We start from the raw sequence: 15500 nt of genomic DNA on the forward strand, positions 1-15500 counted from the left end.
GGAGAGAAAGGCCAAGGAAAGTGATTTGGGGGAGGGGGGAAGGGGAAAGGCGGAAGAGAAAGGCTCACGCATGCTCCTGAGAGGAAAGCAAGCCCTGGGTCAGCTTTTAAAGTTTTTTTTAAAATTTAAATAGATTTTTATTGATTTCAGAGAGGAAGGGAGAGGGAGAGAGAGATAGAAACATCAGTGATGAGAAAGAATCATTGATTGGCTGCCTCCTTTATGCCTCACATTAGGGATTGAGCCTGTAACCCAGGCATGTGCCCTGACCGGGAATCGAACCATAACCTGGTTTAGAGGTTGATGCTCAACCACTGAGCCACTCTGCTGAGCTAAATAAATTTTCAAAATTAACCACCAAATAATATACTTGAATGGTTAAGCATACCAGAAGTGTATTTAGGCCCCCAGTTTAGTGTGTAGTCCCTGAGTTCACCAGAGATAAAAATAAAATGTAAACTTGGGCATAGGAGTGTTTTGGGTTTTCTGAACACATACTTAATAAACTTTAAGATGCATTATTTTTGCATTCATTTCCACTAGGATTTGTTCAGAAGAGGGGCCTTAGTATTAAAAAAATCCCAGAGTTGGGGGCATTCTTCTAGTTGCCAGATTGGATGCTGCTAGATTCATGGACTACTTAATAAAGTCAATTAGATCTTCAAATGAAAAAAAAATTTCCAGAGTTTACAAACAATATTTCCTTGGTTTACATATAATCTGACTTTAGAAATACTGTAGGCTATGGACGGAAACTCTTATGTTACACAAGGTAGACTTTGGTTTGTTTCTATATCTTTTTAATAACTCAATTACATATTAATTTTAGGAAATGCCTTGTTTAGTCATAAACCTACATAGAGAATATTCATCCTTAATGTTTGTGAAGTCAGTTGAGGTAACTTGAAATTTTTCTCAAAGATGATTTTCATTCTTGTATGCCTCACAAGCCCACCTTTTCCCATTTGGTCCTGAAGTGACTTTATCCAGTCACCTTTTGTTCTACGATACATAAGCTATAATTCTGCTGGGGAGTGGGGCTTTTATTCCACAAAAGTTTCATCCAGCATAATGTTTGTCTTCTCTTCTAGGGCAATGTATCTCTGAAAGAACTGAATGCCCGGCCACTAGAAGTTTTTATGTGCAGTGTGCTCAAAAGGCAAGGTTATGGAGAAGGCTTCCGCTGGATGGCTCAGTACATTGACTAACACCACCAACCTGCCTCAGGCCCAGGTCTTGCCATTCAGGCCTACTCAGAGATTTGATTGTTGAACATGCATAACTTGAATTCAATAGACTTTTGTTGGTTAGAAAACAGATATTTTTTAGATTATTAATACTATATCGACTTAATTTGAGTGACAATTGAAAACTGATTCAAGTAAGTTTGAATATCACAATGTTAGCTTTCTAATTCCATGAAGATAATTAGTTTTTACCGTTTGTAATCTGACATGACCCCCAGCGCCATTTATAAACAGCGACTTTTCAGCAGTACATTTGAAGCACTTTTTAACAATGTGAAATGACAAATATAAACTATAATTAAAAGCTCATCATGTTAAATTTTTTATGTACTTTTGGAACTAGTTTTTAAATTTTAGATTATATCTCCACCTATCTTAAGTATACAGTTAATAATTAGCTTATTGATGATTGCATGATGCCTTACAGGTTTCAATAATATTTTTTCTTATGCAAACGTCATGCAATAAAATAGACCCTTATGTTTGGCATCTTTGTTGGACAAATGTTTCATTTTAATGTGTCTTATCTAGCTAGTATGCTCTGAAATGGAATATTTATATTATACACATGAGGTGGTTGTTGGGAAAGGAGATTGCTTCAGAATATTTAGAATAATGTTTCAGTTCCTAGAGACCTTCGCATTTACCAGGAGACAAGTTGTGTTTGATTGTACTTTATACCACTTTATCTCTGAATCCTGTGCATTTTAATCAGGAACACTACCATTCCCAGTGCTGATAGGGTCCGTGTCCTAGTCCCTGTGGGACTGGCCTTCTAAAGAAAAGCACATCTTCTGGTACACCACAGGTTGGATTTTGGTTTGCTAGGCCCCTATAGGTCCGTTCCAGTTGTCTAATTCTCAAGTGCTCCAATCTTACTGATGCCTGGTTTGGTAATCTGTGCCTGGTCACCAAACGTAGTGACAGGCCCCAGCCTCCCCACATTTAGAGGTACCCCCCAGGCTCTTGATACGTAATGGCACTTCCCAGAGCAAGTGACAAATAGGGTCTTGTGCAGTTCATTGCAGGGACCCGTGAATCTGCGGGAAAAGAAAGCCTGTTCTGCTCCAGGTGTCATTGAAATTGTGGAGATACTGCTCCTGTCCCATAGCTCTTTTGTATTCTTTGTCATATTTTATTTCTTGGAAAGAAAGTGTATGTGCTTTTTCTTTTCCTTAGTTGCTCTCAGCCAGCTGTTACATTACAGCATAAAGGCTTTTACTTTTAGATCTTATACTTGCCATGTGATAGTGTCCGCAAACCTCACTGATAAACTCACTAACAAAATTTTGGTTAGTTTTTAAAAACATTTTAATTTCCTAAGACACTGAGTGTTTTTTTTCCATTTGAGGTTCCCCTAATTAGTAAAATAAGATGAAAGATAAGTGCCAAATACATGTATTTAAAGACTCTCAAGCTTAAGATTTCTCTCTTGGTTATAAACAGAGATTTTATAGTATATTTAACCAATTCCATTGAAAATAGATTGCTCTGGCTCCATAAAGAATAATTTAAATAATAAAAAAGAGAATAATTTAAATATTAAAATTAGTGTTTTCTTTAGCTGTTGTCCAAATCAGTCACCACAGCCTTTCATCGGTAATGTTAACACATGAGGCAGGCAAGGATGAGGAGTATGACTGGAAGGAACTACCAGTGAGCTAAACCAACAAGGCCATTTCTTAACATAACATTGGGTTTTAGTGATTTGGCTGTTCTATTTCACTTTCAGTTTCCTTCCAAATGAAAATAAAAGCTTCTTCCCTGCTTAGAAACATCAGTAGTATCATGGGAAAAGTAGAAAATAACATTTCTGCCTGTTGGTTTATTTTGCCAGCTGTTTAAAGTCCTCACGTCTGATGGCGTGACTAACAGAACTAAGCCTTATTAAAAGTAACTGCCTCTCGTTGATGGTATCTTTCTTCAGTTCACGTATTCCCTAATATCTAGTATGATACTTGAGAAGTTAATTATTTGTCTCATAAATTGGTATAAAGGAAAAAGCTTATTGGTTTCTCTAAAGGGGAAAAATGTTTTTTTTGGTACACAAATCTCGTTCCAGAATTCTTATTCTAGTTCTGACACTGGGATCAAAGAAACAAAGTCACTTTGTGGACCACGTCTAAACTGTGGATATTTTCCCAATGACGTAAGATTCATGTGGCCTGAACCTCTAGAAAGAAGCTGCACTTAGCAGCAACCGGCTGCCTTCCCAGTGCCAGGGACGTGGGCTGCAGAGTTCCCCAGCTACTGGGCATACTCCAGCTCTGAGAGCCCCTCGGAGCACACACACCGAGTCCCTGCTCCCTTCAAGAGATGGCAAGAAGCAGAAGCACTTGCAGAAAAATATACCCTGTATGTGCCTGCGTGAGTGTGTGCACCTGGGGAGTATGTTGAGTGTAAATGGTCCTATAAGAATATAGATTAACTTTGCACCTCTCACTGTAAGGTATGAAAATGTAATTGTTAACACTGTTATATAAAAGTTAAGATTTGGTTCCATATAAATCAGGATGTCCAAAAGGTGTTTTAAAATCTTAATTCCAAAACTCTAAAAATACAAAGTGTTAGCCCACTTTTATATTTCTAAAGAGATTCTTTAACCCCATACCTACTTCAATGACTGTTGTTAGTTATACTCTTGGGTGACTGGTTAAATTGATAGATTTCAGCTTATCTTTATATTAGTGAATTTTTATTTCTATTATTTTTATCTCAGTGAATTTTTAGAATGGAGAGTACAGCATTTTTTAAATTGGGGCATAGACATTTCCTAAAGTACACTAGTACCCCCTTATCCACAGGAGAGAAGTTCCAAGACCCCCAGTGGATGCCTGAAATCCCAGGTAGTCCTGAGCAATATGTACTATGTTTTGCCCTATATATACATACATTTTCACTTTAAGGAAGCACTTTATGGCTTCTCTTTGGCTATCTGAAATGCCAGCATCGTTACTCTTGTGCTTTGGGCTCATTATTAAGTAAAATAAGGGTTCCTTGAACATAAGCTGTGATACATAGTCAAGCCAGCTACTAAGAGACTAGTGACTAACAGGCAGGTAGTGTGTGCAGAGTGATACACTGGACAAAGGATGATTCATGTCTTGGGTGGAACAGAGCAGGACGACATGAGATTTCGTCACACTACTTTACTCAGAATGGCACAAAATTTGAAATTTATGATTTTTTCCCCCTGGAATTTTCTATATAATACTTTTAGACCATGGTTGACCACAGGTAACTGAAGCCTCAGAAACTAAAACCAAGGATAAGAGGGGAGACTACTGGATATGAAAAAATATTCTTTACCATTGCTTAGTTGACTGAGTATCTTTGAGTGCCAAAGATGTATGAATTCAGATGTTGCCTGCATAGATCTAAATTTTAGTTTTGTGTGCCTGTGTACATAGACAAATTTATTGTAGTTTACAACATATAAGCAGAATATTGTTTCTTTTCTTGTTTTCAACTGGCTTACCCTTCTCTATAGTGTTTTCCAGTACAGAAACTACTTATAAATCATTAAATAGGGTAATAGCTGTGATAATACACAGTTACTCTTGCCTTCTGCAAAATGATTTGATCAACCACATTCAAAACCCAGCATTTTCATCCTGGCCTGTGTGACTCAGTTGGGCATCACCCCATGCATCAAATCCTGATCAGGGCACGTGCCTGGGTTCAGGTTCGATCCCTGATGGGGTTGTGCAGGAGGCAGCTGATGTATCTCTCTCCCCCTCTCATTTCCTCTCCTTCTAAAAAATACCTCAAAACAAACAAGGCAGCATTTTCACAAGTACCACCATCAAAAACAGTATACTTCTTAGTTGACATGATTTGAGAGATTCCGGGGAAAGGTTCACATTTCCTAAAACTGTATTTGGTATGTGATTCAATGTGGCATTTCAGTCTTTATTATTTTAGAGAGGAAGGGAGAGAGAGAAACATCAATTTGTTGTTCAACTCATTTATGCATTCATAGGTTGATTCTTGTATGTGCCCTGACCTGGGATTCAACCCACAACCTTGGTGTATTGGGATGATGCTCTAACCAACTGAGCTACCCAGCCAGGGTAGCATTTCAGTCTTGTTAGTCACGTGTCTGAAGTCTTGTTAGTCACGTGTCTGCAAGGACTTATTGCCAACTAAGTGTACCACAGTACACTGAGAATAGCTAATTTAAAGGAAAGTCTTTCAAAGTATCTTGTTTTCATTTTCTTTAGAGGGTAATGTTTGGATTATTTTAAACATATATAAAAGTTAGTGAAGCCTCAGAAAAATCTCCAAGAAAGCATGAAAATAGAGACTAGCAAGTACAAATTCCTTAATTTAAAATTAATAGGAAATTAAAGGCTTTCTATAAACCTTTAATATTTTGCTATAAACAAGAGGATTCAGAAAACAATTTCTTTTCAGTGAAAGACTAAGTTCTCAAAGCTACACATTGATGCTTCTGGCTATTTCCATCATTGTCCTGTTGAAAAGTAGATCAGTGCTTTGTAATAAAAAAATAAAATAAAATGAAAACGAGCAAGCTCTTGTAATAGAGGACTGTGCCTCTGTGTAAAGTGATCGGGATTTTGTTAAAACCAAGTTACTCCCCCTGTACCATCCCCCCTCACGTACCTCTACTCCACACCTGGATACAAAGACTCCCGAGGATGAAGGGAAGTCCACAGTCCATTGAAGATGCAATTCGGAACCAACTAATTTTTGTTCCCAGAATTTAGAACACTGAGTAGCTAATATATGTAATACCACGGTTGATTATTCAGGTCTTTGACCACACTTTTAAGTAGAATCCAAAGTCAAGTAAACAAACTTATCCAAAGTCAACTTTGTTTTATTAGTGCCCCCACCCAAAATAAATTTTAGGGCAGAAATGGGAAAGAGAAACAAACCTGAGAAAGAGAGAGAGAGAGAACCTCTGATGAAACCTTAGAAACCTGATGATTTTGTGTGACTTTACGCAGAATTAATTTTTGGAAAAGCTGCATTGGAGTGGATGGATTCTTCAGCATGCATTTTAAATAGGGGAGGAGGATTAGGTTTAATTTTAGTTTAAAAAATTTGGAGGGCAAAAATACATATCAAAAATGGGGGAGTGTAAAAAGGGGTGACAGGTCTACAGTTTTGACTTACAAGTTGTCTTTGGAATTTTTTTCATTGTCAAGTGTAGGGATTCACATCAGAATGGCCTGCTCTACACAGGTTTCTGTATTCCCTGGTGCTGCTCCCACCTGAGTGCAATCAGCTGCCATACTGAGGCGAGAGCACTAGGGTGAATGTAGTCGGTGGTTTTATAAGTGATCAAAGCGTTTTCCATGGTGAGGCCTTCAGTATTTGGCTGAATGCAGAGTATGTTGAAGTGGTAAGGTGGTGATAAGTTTTCATCACTAACCTTGTTTGCACTTTTGTACACTGCTTGCACTAGTATCTTAGTGTGAATTTTAACAGTTGTTTTACAGTGTATACAGATTGTTAAGCATAATTTATATAAAGATATTTCTGTTTACCTTTATGTATTTTAAAAAGAACACTACAATAGATGGTTAAATGTTCTTGAATTGTGTTTGTATGTTATTTTTATGTTCTATTATCTCTTCACCTCCTATGAATTTGATTGTCAGGAATAGAAAAATAAAATGCTAATCTTGTCATTGAAAAACCCTAGTATCAAGTTCCATTTTTATCATCCAGTTGTAATTTTCATTTTACTCGTTAGACTGTGATATTATGACAATAATAGAACTTTCCCTTTGTACAAGGATTCAAAGACTTAATTTGCCTTATGAGACTGGAAACAACTGTGGGCAAACTAAAGTAGGACTTACACAAAATTGACTGTTGAAATGTGAAAATGAGGCAACCAGCTGGTTTTATCTATACCAAGGTTCTATGCTTTATACATCAGAACCTCCTGGGGAGCTTTCAACACACACACGTGCAAAAAAAATTCCACCAAATATTGTGATTCAGATAGGGAAGGGGGATGGAGGGCAGTAATCTGAATCTCTAACAAGCTTTTTAGGTTTTCTGATGCCAGTATGGATTTTTCATTTAGGAAAAACAGAGATATAACAATACTGAGTACTAATAACACTAATCATTGGCCAATCAGTGAAGAAAAAATCATTTTGGTAATGATTAAAAAGCTACTTTTGAGACTTAAATGCAAATATAAAACCTTTCTACAGCCATCACTTTAGCCTTCCCACTAACCATGTGCAGAATGGCAACAAGCATTGTGCTAGCTCTTTTATTTTTATTAATTTGAGAGAAACATTGATTTGTTGTTCTACTTATTTATGAATTCATTGGTTGATTCTTGTATGTGCCCTGCTTGAGGAGCGAACCCACAGCCTTGGTTTATTGGGACAGTGCTCTAACCAGCTTGGCTACACGGCCAGGGCTGTGCTAGCTCTTTTGATATAAGCAATCATTCTATTGGTTCTATTAAAACTGGGCCCATCAAATAGAGATTTACCTATGGATTCAAGTTATTTGTGAATTGAAACTAAGTAGATAATAATTGCATTGAAGAGACAAATGCTAAAAAATAAAGTCCAGTTTATTTAGCTCATTTTCTTGAATTTAGCTACAAAATTATCAACTAGACACGTGGTTGTCAAACTGCGGCTCTTGAGCCACATGCAGCTCTTTGGCCCCTTGACTGTGGCTCTTCCTAAGCCTTAGGAGTACCCTAATTAAGTTAATAAAAATGTACCTACCTATATAGTTTAAGTTTAAAAAATTTGGCTCTCAAAAGAAATTTCAGTGGTCGTACTGTTGATATTTGGCTCTGTTGACTAATGTGTTTGCCAACCACTGAACTAGACTATCTGATACTTGTAAGGTACAAGCAATGCAAGTAACAGTCCCCAGTAGAGTATGCAAAGCCTTTGTTGGGAATAGGGGAACAATGTAAAGTGGCCAGCATCCTCCTATTTGAAAGGTAAGAACAACAGCTTAGAAACCTGATGATTAAAGCCCTGGCCGGGTAGCTCAGTGGTTAGAGCGTCTTCCTGTTAAGCCTAGGTTTTAGGTTTGAGCCCTGGATGCCTGGTCAGGGACTGGGGACATACAACAACCAACCAATGAATGCCTAAATGGGTGGAACCACAAACAGAGGTTCTCTCTCTCTTTCTCAAAAAATCATTTTAAAAAATGTCCTGCCGAAACCGGTTTGGCTCAGTGGATAGAGCGTCGGCTTGTGGACTGAGGGGTCCCGGGTTCGATTCCGGTCAGGGGCATGTACCTGGGTTGCGGGCACATCCCCAGTGGGGGATGTGCAGGAGGCAGCTGATCGATGTTTCTCTCTCATCGATGTTTCTAGCTCTCTATCTCTCTCCCTTCCTCTCTGTAAAAAATCAATAAAATATATTTTTAAAAAAATAAAATGTCCTAAAACAAGGCTCTGTTTCTGCCACCTCTCTTCCACAGGGTTCAGCTGGAGATTCAGTTAATTGACAAAGGTCAGGGCCTATGTCTACAAAGCCTCTTGTTTATTAATTTATCTAAAATTAGACACTAAGTCTCAGTAATTTCTGGCTATTACTTAGTAAAGTAAACCTTGCTTTGGAATGGAAATTTGATTTGGGTGGGACATTGTGGTGAACAATTTTAAGATGTTTATTAAAGTCACTGACTTCGGTGATGGCAGTATGCCACTACAGACAAGCTGATAATGTTGCAAAAAGATCTGAAGTGTTTTCTTCTTTGATCGAATTGAAAGGGCTTGGGTTAATGGGTAACACATTCCTCCAGTCAAAGAGCTTTGCACGTGGCATGTTTCATGGCTATTAAAAGTAAAGGAGGGGAAGAAATAATTGAAGGTGAGGTTTAGGTGGACAGGGAGAGAAACACAGGGGTGGGGATGGGGGTCAAAATGAAAATTTTTAAAGTACTTTTTTAAAAATTGAATTTATTAGGGTGACATTGGTTAATAAAATTATATTGGTTTCAGGAGTACAAGTCTACATAAACCAGAAATTTTTGTTTACTGCTTTCTTGAGCCAAAATGGAGTGAAATTCAACAGTGGAATGGTAACCTATTTCATTCGGGATTAGCGAACTCTCAGAAACCAGAGTGATTACAAATATTATCAAGTACCATTCTCTTCTAGCAAGGGCTAGGGTTTGGATTAAAATTATTTTTAATAAATATATGTTTCATAGAGGAAGGGAGAGAGAGAAACAATGATGAGAGAGAATCTGATCGGCTTCTCCTGCACGCCCTCCTTCTGGGGATTGAGCCTGAAACCTGAGCATGTGCCCTTGACAAGAATTGAACCCATGACCCTTCAGTCCACAGGCCGATATTCTATCCACTGACCCAAACCCGCTAGGGCTGAAATCTCTTTAGACCCACCTTGTAGGGAAGTCACACCACATTGATTGCAGTCTGGAGGAAAGCACGTTGTAGAACAGACTGACAGATCTCAAAGGGCAGGGGTGCGAGGAGGGGAGAGATTAACCAAAGAGTTTACTAGTCTATGCATATATGCATTGCCCATGGACACAGACGATAGTGTGGGGAAGGCCTGGGGTGGGGCAGGGGCTGGATGGAAGGGGCAACGGGAGGGAGGAATGGCGGCATCTGTAATACTGTCGAAAAGAAAAGCCCTGACCAGTTTGGCTCAGTGGATAGAGCGTCAGCCTGCGGACTGAAGGGTCCCGGGTTCGATTCTGGTCAAGGCATGTACCTTGGTTGTGGGCACATCCCCAGTAGGGAGTGTGCAGGAGGCAGCTGATCGATATTTCTCTCTCATCGATGTTTCTAACTCTATCCCTCTCCCTTCCTCTCTGTAAAAAATCAATAAAACATTTAAAAAAAAGAAAGAAAAGCAAGTTGACTTTCTTCATCCTGGAGCCCCTCTGAGGAAGGGACAGACAGGAGAGTTCCAGCCTGTTCTGGACGCCAGGGAGGCCAAGTAGGTGGCAGCTTGTTGTAACGAGGGGCTCCATGGCTGGGGAGACAGCTCTTCCTGAAGGAAGCTGCTTTTGTTCCTAACTGCCTGGCAGCAGATGGCAGGGGCACAGAGCTATTTAGGGAGTAGTCTGAGGTTGCACCCAGCTTCTATTTGGGGCCAGCTCAGCATCACCAGTCCTCCGGCAGTCGGGTGGCAGTGGGGCCCCTTTTGGACCCTCTGGGGCCTCAGCCTTCCTCCTCGGAGAAGCAGAGCCCTGCTGTCTGATTACCCGGTGACTTTGCCCACCACTCCAAGTGCCAGTCCCGGGCTGTGCAAAACAGGGGCAGGGGCCCTACTCGCCAGGTTCTTCTTTTTCTCTCTCACACAGCCTTACCCCTACAGGAAACCATAGTTAGCACCGGGCATTTACCGAGGATGGTGCTGGGGTTGGATTCAGGTCGGGGCGCGTGGCCTCACTTCCTGCCTGCCTTTCCTTCAGTCAGCAGACATGTCCTGAACACCTGCCTGCTGGGCCTGCGTTGCATAATGAAACGAGGGCAGAGATCTGCTGAAGGCACTGTGGACGGCAGTAAGAAGCCCCCAGACTATCGAGGTTTCTAGAAAGGGGGCACCAGAAGTGAATCTTAAAGGAGTACGAATTGGTTAAGTGCAGAAGGGGCAAGAGAGGATAGAACAGCAAAGACAAAGGCAGGGCAGAAAAGGACACTGGTGTGCGGGCTGGGAGAGCCCGTGCCTGGGGAGGTGCTGTGTGGAGAAGGTGTGAGGAGGAGGCAAGCGTGAGAGGAAAGCCTGCAGAGCAGGAGGCAGGAAAGGGCTGCTCTTTTCACACATCTCAACCTGCTTCTTACTTGTAATTAAGTACATTATTTCTCACACCGATGTCCAAACCAGCGTTTTATGACGCATGGCCATGTTTTCCAAGCCAAGGTAGGGGCCAGTGATCCAGAACAGCCCGCCCGCGGGGCCACGGTCGGGACGAGGACATGCTGCTTTGAAATTGGGGCCACCTGTGTTCTTCTCCAAGTGCCACACTGACCACTGAGCAGGGGCACCTGCATGTGCGGCGCTGACGAGGCAGATGACCCAGACCCCCCAACTGAGATGTCCTGAATTAAATGACAGCAATGATGAAAAAAACAAACAACGGAGATGTCCTGATCGACAGTAAGCCACAGGTCGGAAGGAAGAGACAAGAGAGGTTAATCAGCCACAGCTGCAGGACAAAACCAACAGAGACGGCTCCCGTGCCTGAGTGTCGGTGGATGCTTGGCATTACCGTCCAGGCGGCTTTCTGGATTCTCTAAAGGAGAAGAGCCGAGGAGCCAACCACCAGGAGCCACAGACCACCAGGCGCCTCCAGCCTTGCTGCGCGTGGCCTTCCGGACTGTTGCCCACAACCAACCCTCAACAGCTCCCACTGCTTCCCTAGGGCCTCTGCCCCTCCCCCAGAACACTCCTCTGCACACCCTTCATCTGTAGCCGATTCTTTCAAACAACTTACATCTTTCTCCCTTGAACCCGAAGCACGAAGGAGCCCAGGCCGCAGTGTCTCCTCCTTTCATCCGGCGCTGCTGCTGGCGGCTGCGCTGCGTGCGGCAGGACCTGGTTCTTTCTGGCTGGCATGTGGCTTAATGAGCCCCTTATTTTAGGAACGCGTTCAGCTGCGAAGGCCTTTTCTTTGCTGTTTAATAGGAAAGGTTCTGGTTTGGGTTAAAACTAAAACACGTGCTGAAGCTATCGAAACAGCAGCTCTTGCCAACCTACAGATGACCTGGCTGAGGCCGGGGGCGCTCTCTGAGGGCCCGGCTGGCAGGCGGGAGCGGGCAGCTTCTGTCCCTCTGTGGCCGTTCCCTCTGCAGCCTCAGCTGGGACTGCTCTGCCTGAACAGTGTGGGGCCCTGGGGTGGAAACGGCGATACCCTGCGTCCTAACCCTGAGGGAAGGACTGGAGTTGGACCGCCGTGCGGGCAGATACCCTAACTCATCCACTAGCACGGGAACAGCGGATTGGACTTGATCTCTGTGGCTCCAGGGCTCAGGACAATGTGAATAAAAAGGACAAGTTTTAAGGAGACAACTGCAGTTGAGTTGGAAGAAGCTGTTTTTTTAACAGAGATGGCTTAGCTCTGGGTGGCTTTCAAAGTGACAGGCTCTCTGTCACGAGAATTCCGCACACCCGCCACCGGGGATCAAGCCCGCAACCCAGGCATGTGCCCTTGACCGGAATCGAACCCGGGACCCTTCAGTCCGCAGGCCAATGCTCTATCAACCGAGCCAAATCGGCTAGGGCCTCACTCCCTTTCTTGACTAGAAGGCAGTGCTCCCGGAGGGGAGAGGGGCCCCTAAGATTTGAGCATCTCCTCTGATTCCTGATGCCTCCACCTGGCACACGGCTCCCCACTGGACATGCGCCCATTTGTGTGTCTTACATCGGGTGAGGCAGGGTCAGACCCGCCCACAGGAGCTCCTTGCCAAGCCCCCTCGGCCTCCCTCGGCCAGCCAATGGGCATGAATACTACAGCTGGCACCTGGACGCAAGGCTTTGCACCTGTCACCAGAACCTGGCCATCACCCAGAGCCCCAAAATAGCAGTCCAGAACATCCACCAGCAAGGTTTCTTCTGCTGAGTCACTTTCCCCTCTGCTTCTCCTGCAAATCCTGGCTGCTCTTCTGAGTTTCCTGTTGATCACAGCATTTGATGCCCAGCAATGGAACATTCCTTCTTTGCAAAGGGAGCTAGGAGGTGGGGACAGGAGGGACGTCCTCTTCAGCTGCCTCCAGACTCCTGGGATACAAGGTTTCGGGTGAACAGGATGGCAGCAGGGAGCCCAGAGAGCTGGGGAGGTGGGTGTTGCCCAGGCCCAGGCAGCGGACTGTTACAGGCATCACATGACTGCTTTCAGGATGAGCACCAGCTGTTTACACCCAGCCCCTTCCCCAGCCCTGCCCAGGGAGCTGCAGGTGGCCAGTGCCTTGCCCTGACCCCAGACCCTGGTTGTCCTGGCTGGGGTAGGAAGGGGTAGGAAGGCACATGAGAACTTGCAAACAACAGGGCTGCCCGGGCTCAGTTTCCAGGAAGGGAGAGTAGATTCCTCTGGCCTCCCTGCCTCAAGCCCCGCTTCTCCTGTCCTCTGCGCCTCCAGTGGCTCCTCATTTTACCCACTTCACACCCATGCCTCCTTTGTGCCTCTCAGCCACCCTGCCTGGTGGGCCAGCAGGAACTCTCATCCTCAGGTAATAAATGAGGAAACTGAGGCCCAGAAAGGGCCAGAATGCAGGTCACTAATTCTCCATTATTACCCCACAGCCGTCTAGATCCTATTTCTAGTCGCTTCCTTCTCTATGGTGCATTCGTGGATGAATTCTCTAGACCGGAATGGCCACAGGTAGCTAATGTTAGCTGAGGATGGGAGCCGAGTGAGGGGATCACCCACTGAACACAAACTTCTAGACCCAGGGTGGCCTGTCTTAGAACAACTGTCACCCGAAACAGAGACAGGAGGCCGAGGCCCGTCCCCAAGCCTGCAGGACAGATGCCTCACCTTCCGGGGCCTGAGGCCCTGTCACTGCCCCAACCAGACCTCGTATCTCGTTCCATGGTCACACCCAAGACCACCCACTGCTATGCGCCTGCTGCCCTTCACCGTGTGACAGGCACCTGCTTAGGTGAAGGTCACAGAATGAGTGGGCAGAGCTTCTTCCTTCTCTCCTGCTGCCCAAGGCCAGTCTGGGAGCTCGCCTACCTCATCTGCCAGCCAGCCCACCTCACCAGGGTCTTACATTCCAGGGCCCAGCAGCCTCTCACTGGACCCTCACTGACCACATCCTCTGACCATGCACTCTCCCCCCAGGACCTGGACTTTAGAAATCCCAGTAACCACACCTCTTTTCCCATTGTACAGATGGGAAAATTGAGGTACATCAGTGGCAGAGAGAAGACTCGAACCCTGGTCTCCTCACTCCTGCGTTAGCCAAAAAAAAGCCTTGGGAGGGAAATAACAATAATAAAAAGAGGCCTGAGTTTGAGTTGGGGGATGTAGGAGGATCACTGATGCCCCACAAAAGGCAGAGACCCAACTTGAATTCTTTTTTCCTTTTAATATTTTAGAATGGCTTCTTTTTGCTTAATATTATGTCTTTTGTTGCAACAAAGCAGTTGTACATTATTGAATGTAGCAGGATATTTTTTCCTGTATAGTATTCTTTTTTAAAAAAATGGTGGCAGAAAAACGCAAAACAAAACTTACCCTCCCAGCAATTTCCAAGCGTACAGCACAGTACGGTCACCAACAAGCACACCGCTGTGCGCCAGAGCCCGGGCCTCCCATCCTGCCTCTGCACCCGCCAAGCAACCCACACCTGCTTCTCCCCTAGCCCCTGCCAATCACCACTCTACTTCCTGTGTCTGTGAGTTTGATATAGCATAGAAGGTTTGGATACTTCAGGTAAGGGGAATTGTGCAGTGTGTTTTTGTGACTGGCTGATTTCACTTAGCATAGTGCGTTCAGTGGCCATCCATGTCAGAGCACGTGTCAGAGTCCCTTTCCTTTTCAAGAATGAATACTGACCCACTGCATGTATCTACCGCACTGTCTTTATCCATTGCAGCGGTTCTCAACCTGTGGGTCGTGAACAATGAAAATACATCCTGCATATCAGATATTTACATTACGATTCATAACAGTAGCAAAATTACAGTTATAAAGTAGCAACGCAAATAATTTTATGGTTGGGGGTCACCACAACATGAGGAACTGTGTTTGCATTAAAGGGCCGCACATTAGGAAGGTTGAGAACTGCTGGATGGATGCTTGGGTTGCTGCTACCTCTTGGCTATGGTGAATGGTGCTGCAACCAACGTGAACTCTTTCAGATGCTGACCTGAGTCAGCAAATAAATGGGCCTGGGCCTCAAGGAGCTGCAGGGAGTGAGGTCCCTTCTGGGACACCTCCGAGTCCTGTTCAGCTTGGGTCGGGAGGCCTCGGGGCTGAGGCACAATAAGACGGGTGCAGGCTGGGTTCTGTCTGTCCGGGCCACTGGCTGTAGCCCCTTTCCATGGCTCTTGCATTGCCGGGGTGAGCGCTTTGGGTGGTGCAGACAGTCTTGGGTCTGCCCCAGTTTGTCTACAACGGTAAATCCCACGCCAGCACCAACCCTCTGCCTAAACACCATGTAGCAGAGGATGTGATTGCCAGGGAAAATACAGGATGTGGTATTTGGAACAGGTTTATACTAAAGCATTATTCATTGTTTGTCGAAATTCTAATTTCACTGTGTGCCTGTATTTCTATTTGCTAAATCTGGCAGCCCTGCTGCTGAAC

The 15500-nt window shown here is 44.0% G+C and overlaps 1 protein-coding gene and 1 long non-coding RNA gene across 2 annotated transcripts in view; both read left to right on the top strand.

Moving 5' to 3' along the window:
* Positions 1-3980, top strand: part of SAR1B (secretion associated Ras related GTPase 1B) — a 31227-nt gene extending 27247 nt beyond the window's left edge. Inside the window, exon 7 of the mRNA XM_006753547.2 lies at positions 1092-3980. Coding sequence (XP_006753610.1) covers positions 1092-1208 — 117 coding nt within the window. The 3' untranslated portion in view covers positions 1209-3980. The remainder of the gene's footprint in view (positions 1-1091) is intronic.
* Positions 3981-10897: 6917 nt separating this feature from the next.
* Positions 10898-15500, top strand: part of LOC107182993 — a 15769-nt gene continuing 11166 nt past the window's right edge. Inside the window, exon 1 of the long non-coding RNA XR_001513770.1 lies at positions 10898-10909. This is a non-coding gene — a long non-coding RNA (uncharacterized LOC107182993). The remainder of the gene's footprint in view (positions 10910-15500) is intronic.

This window comes from Myotis davidii, unplaced genomic scaffold, assembly GCF_000327345.1.
Source record: "Myotis davidii unplaced genomic scaffold, ASM32734v1 scaffold471, whole genome shotgun sequence".
NCBI lineage: Eukaryota > Metazoa > Chordata > Mammalia > Chiroptera > Vespertilionidae > Myotis > Myotis davidii.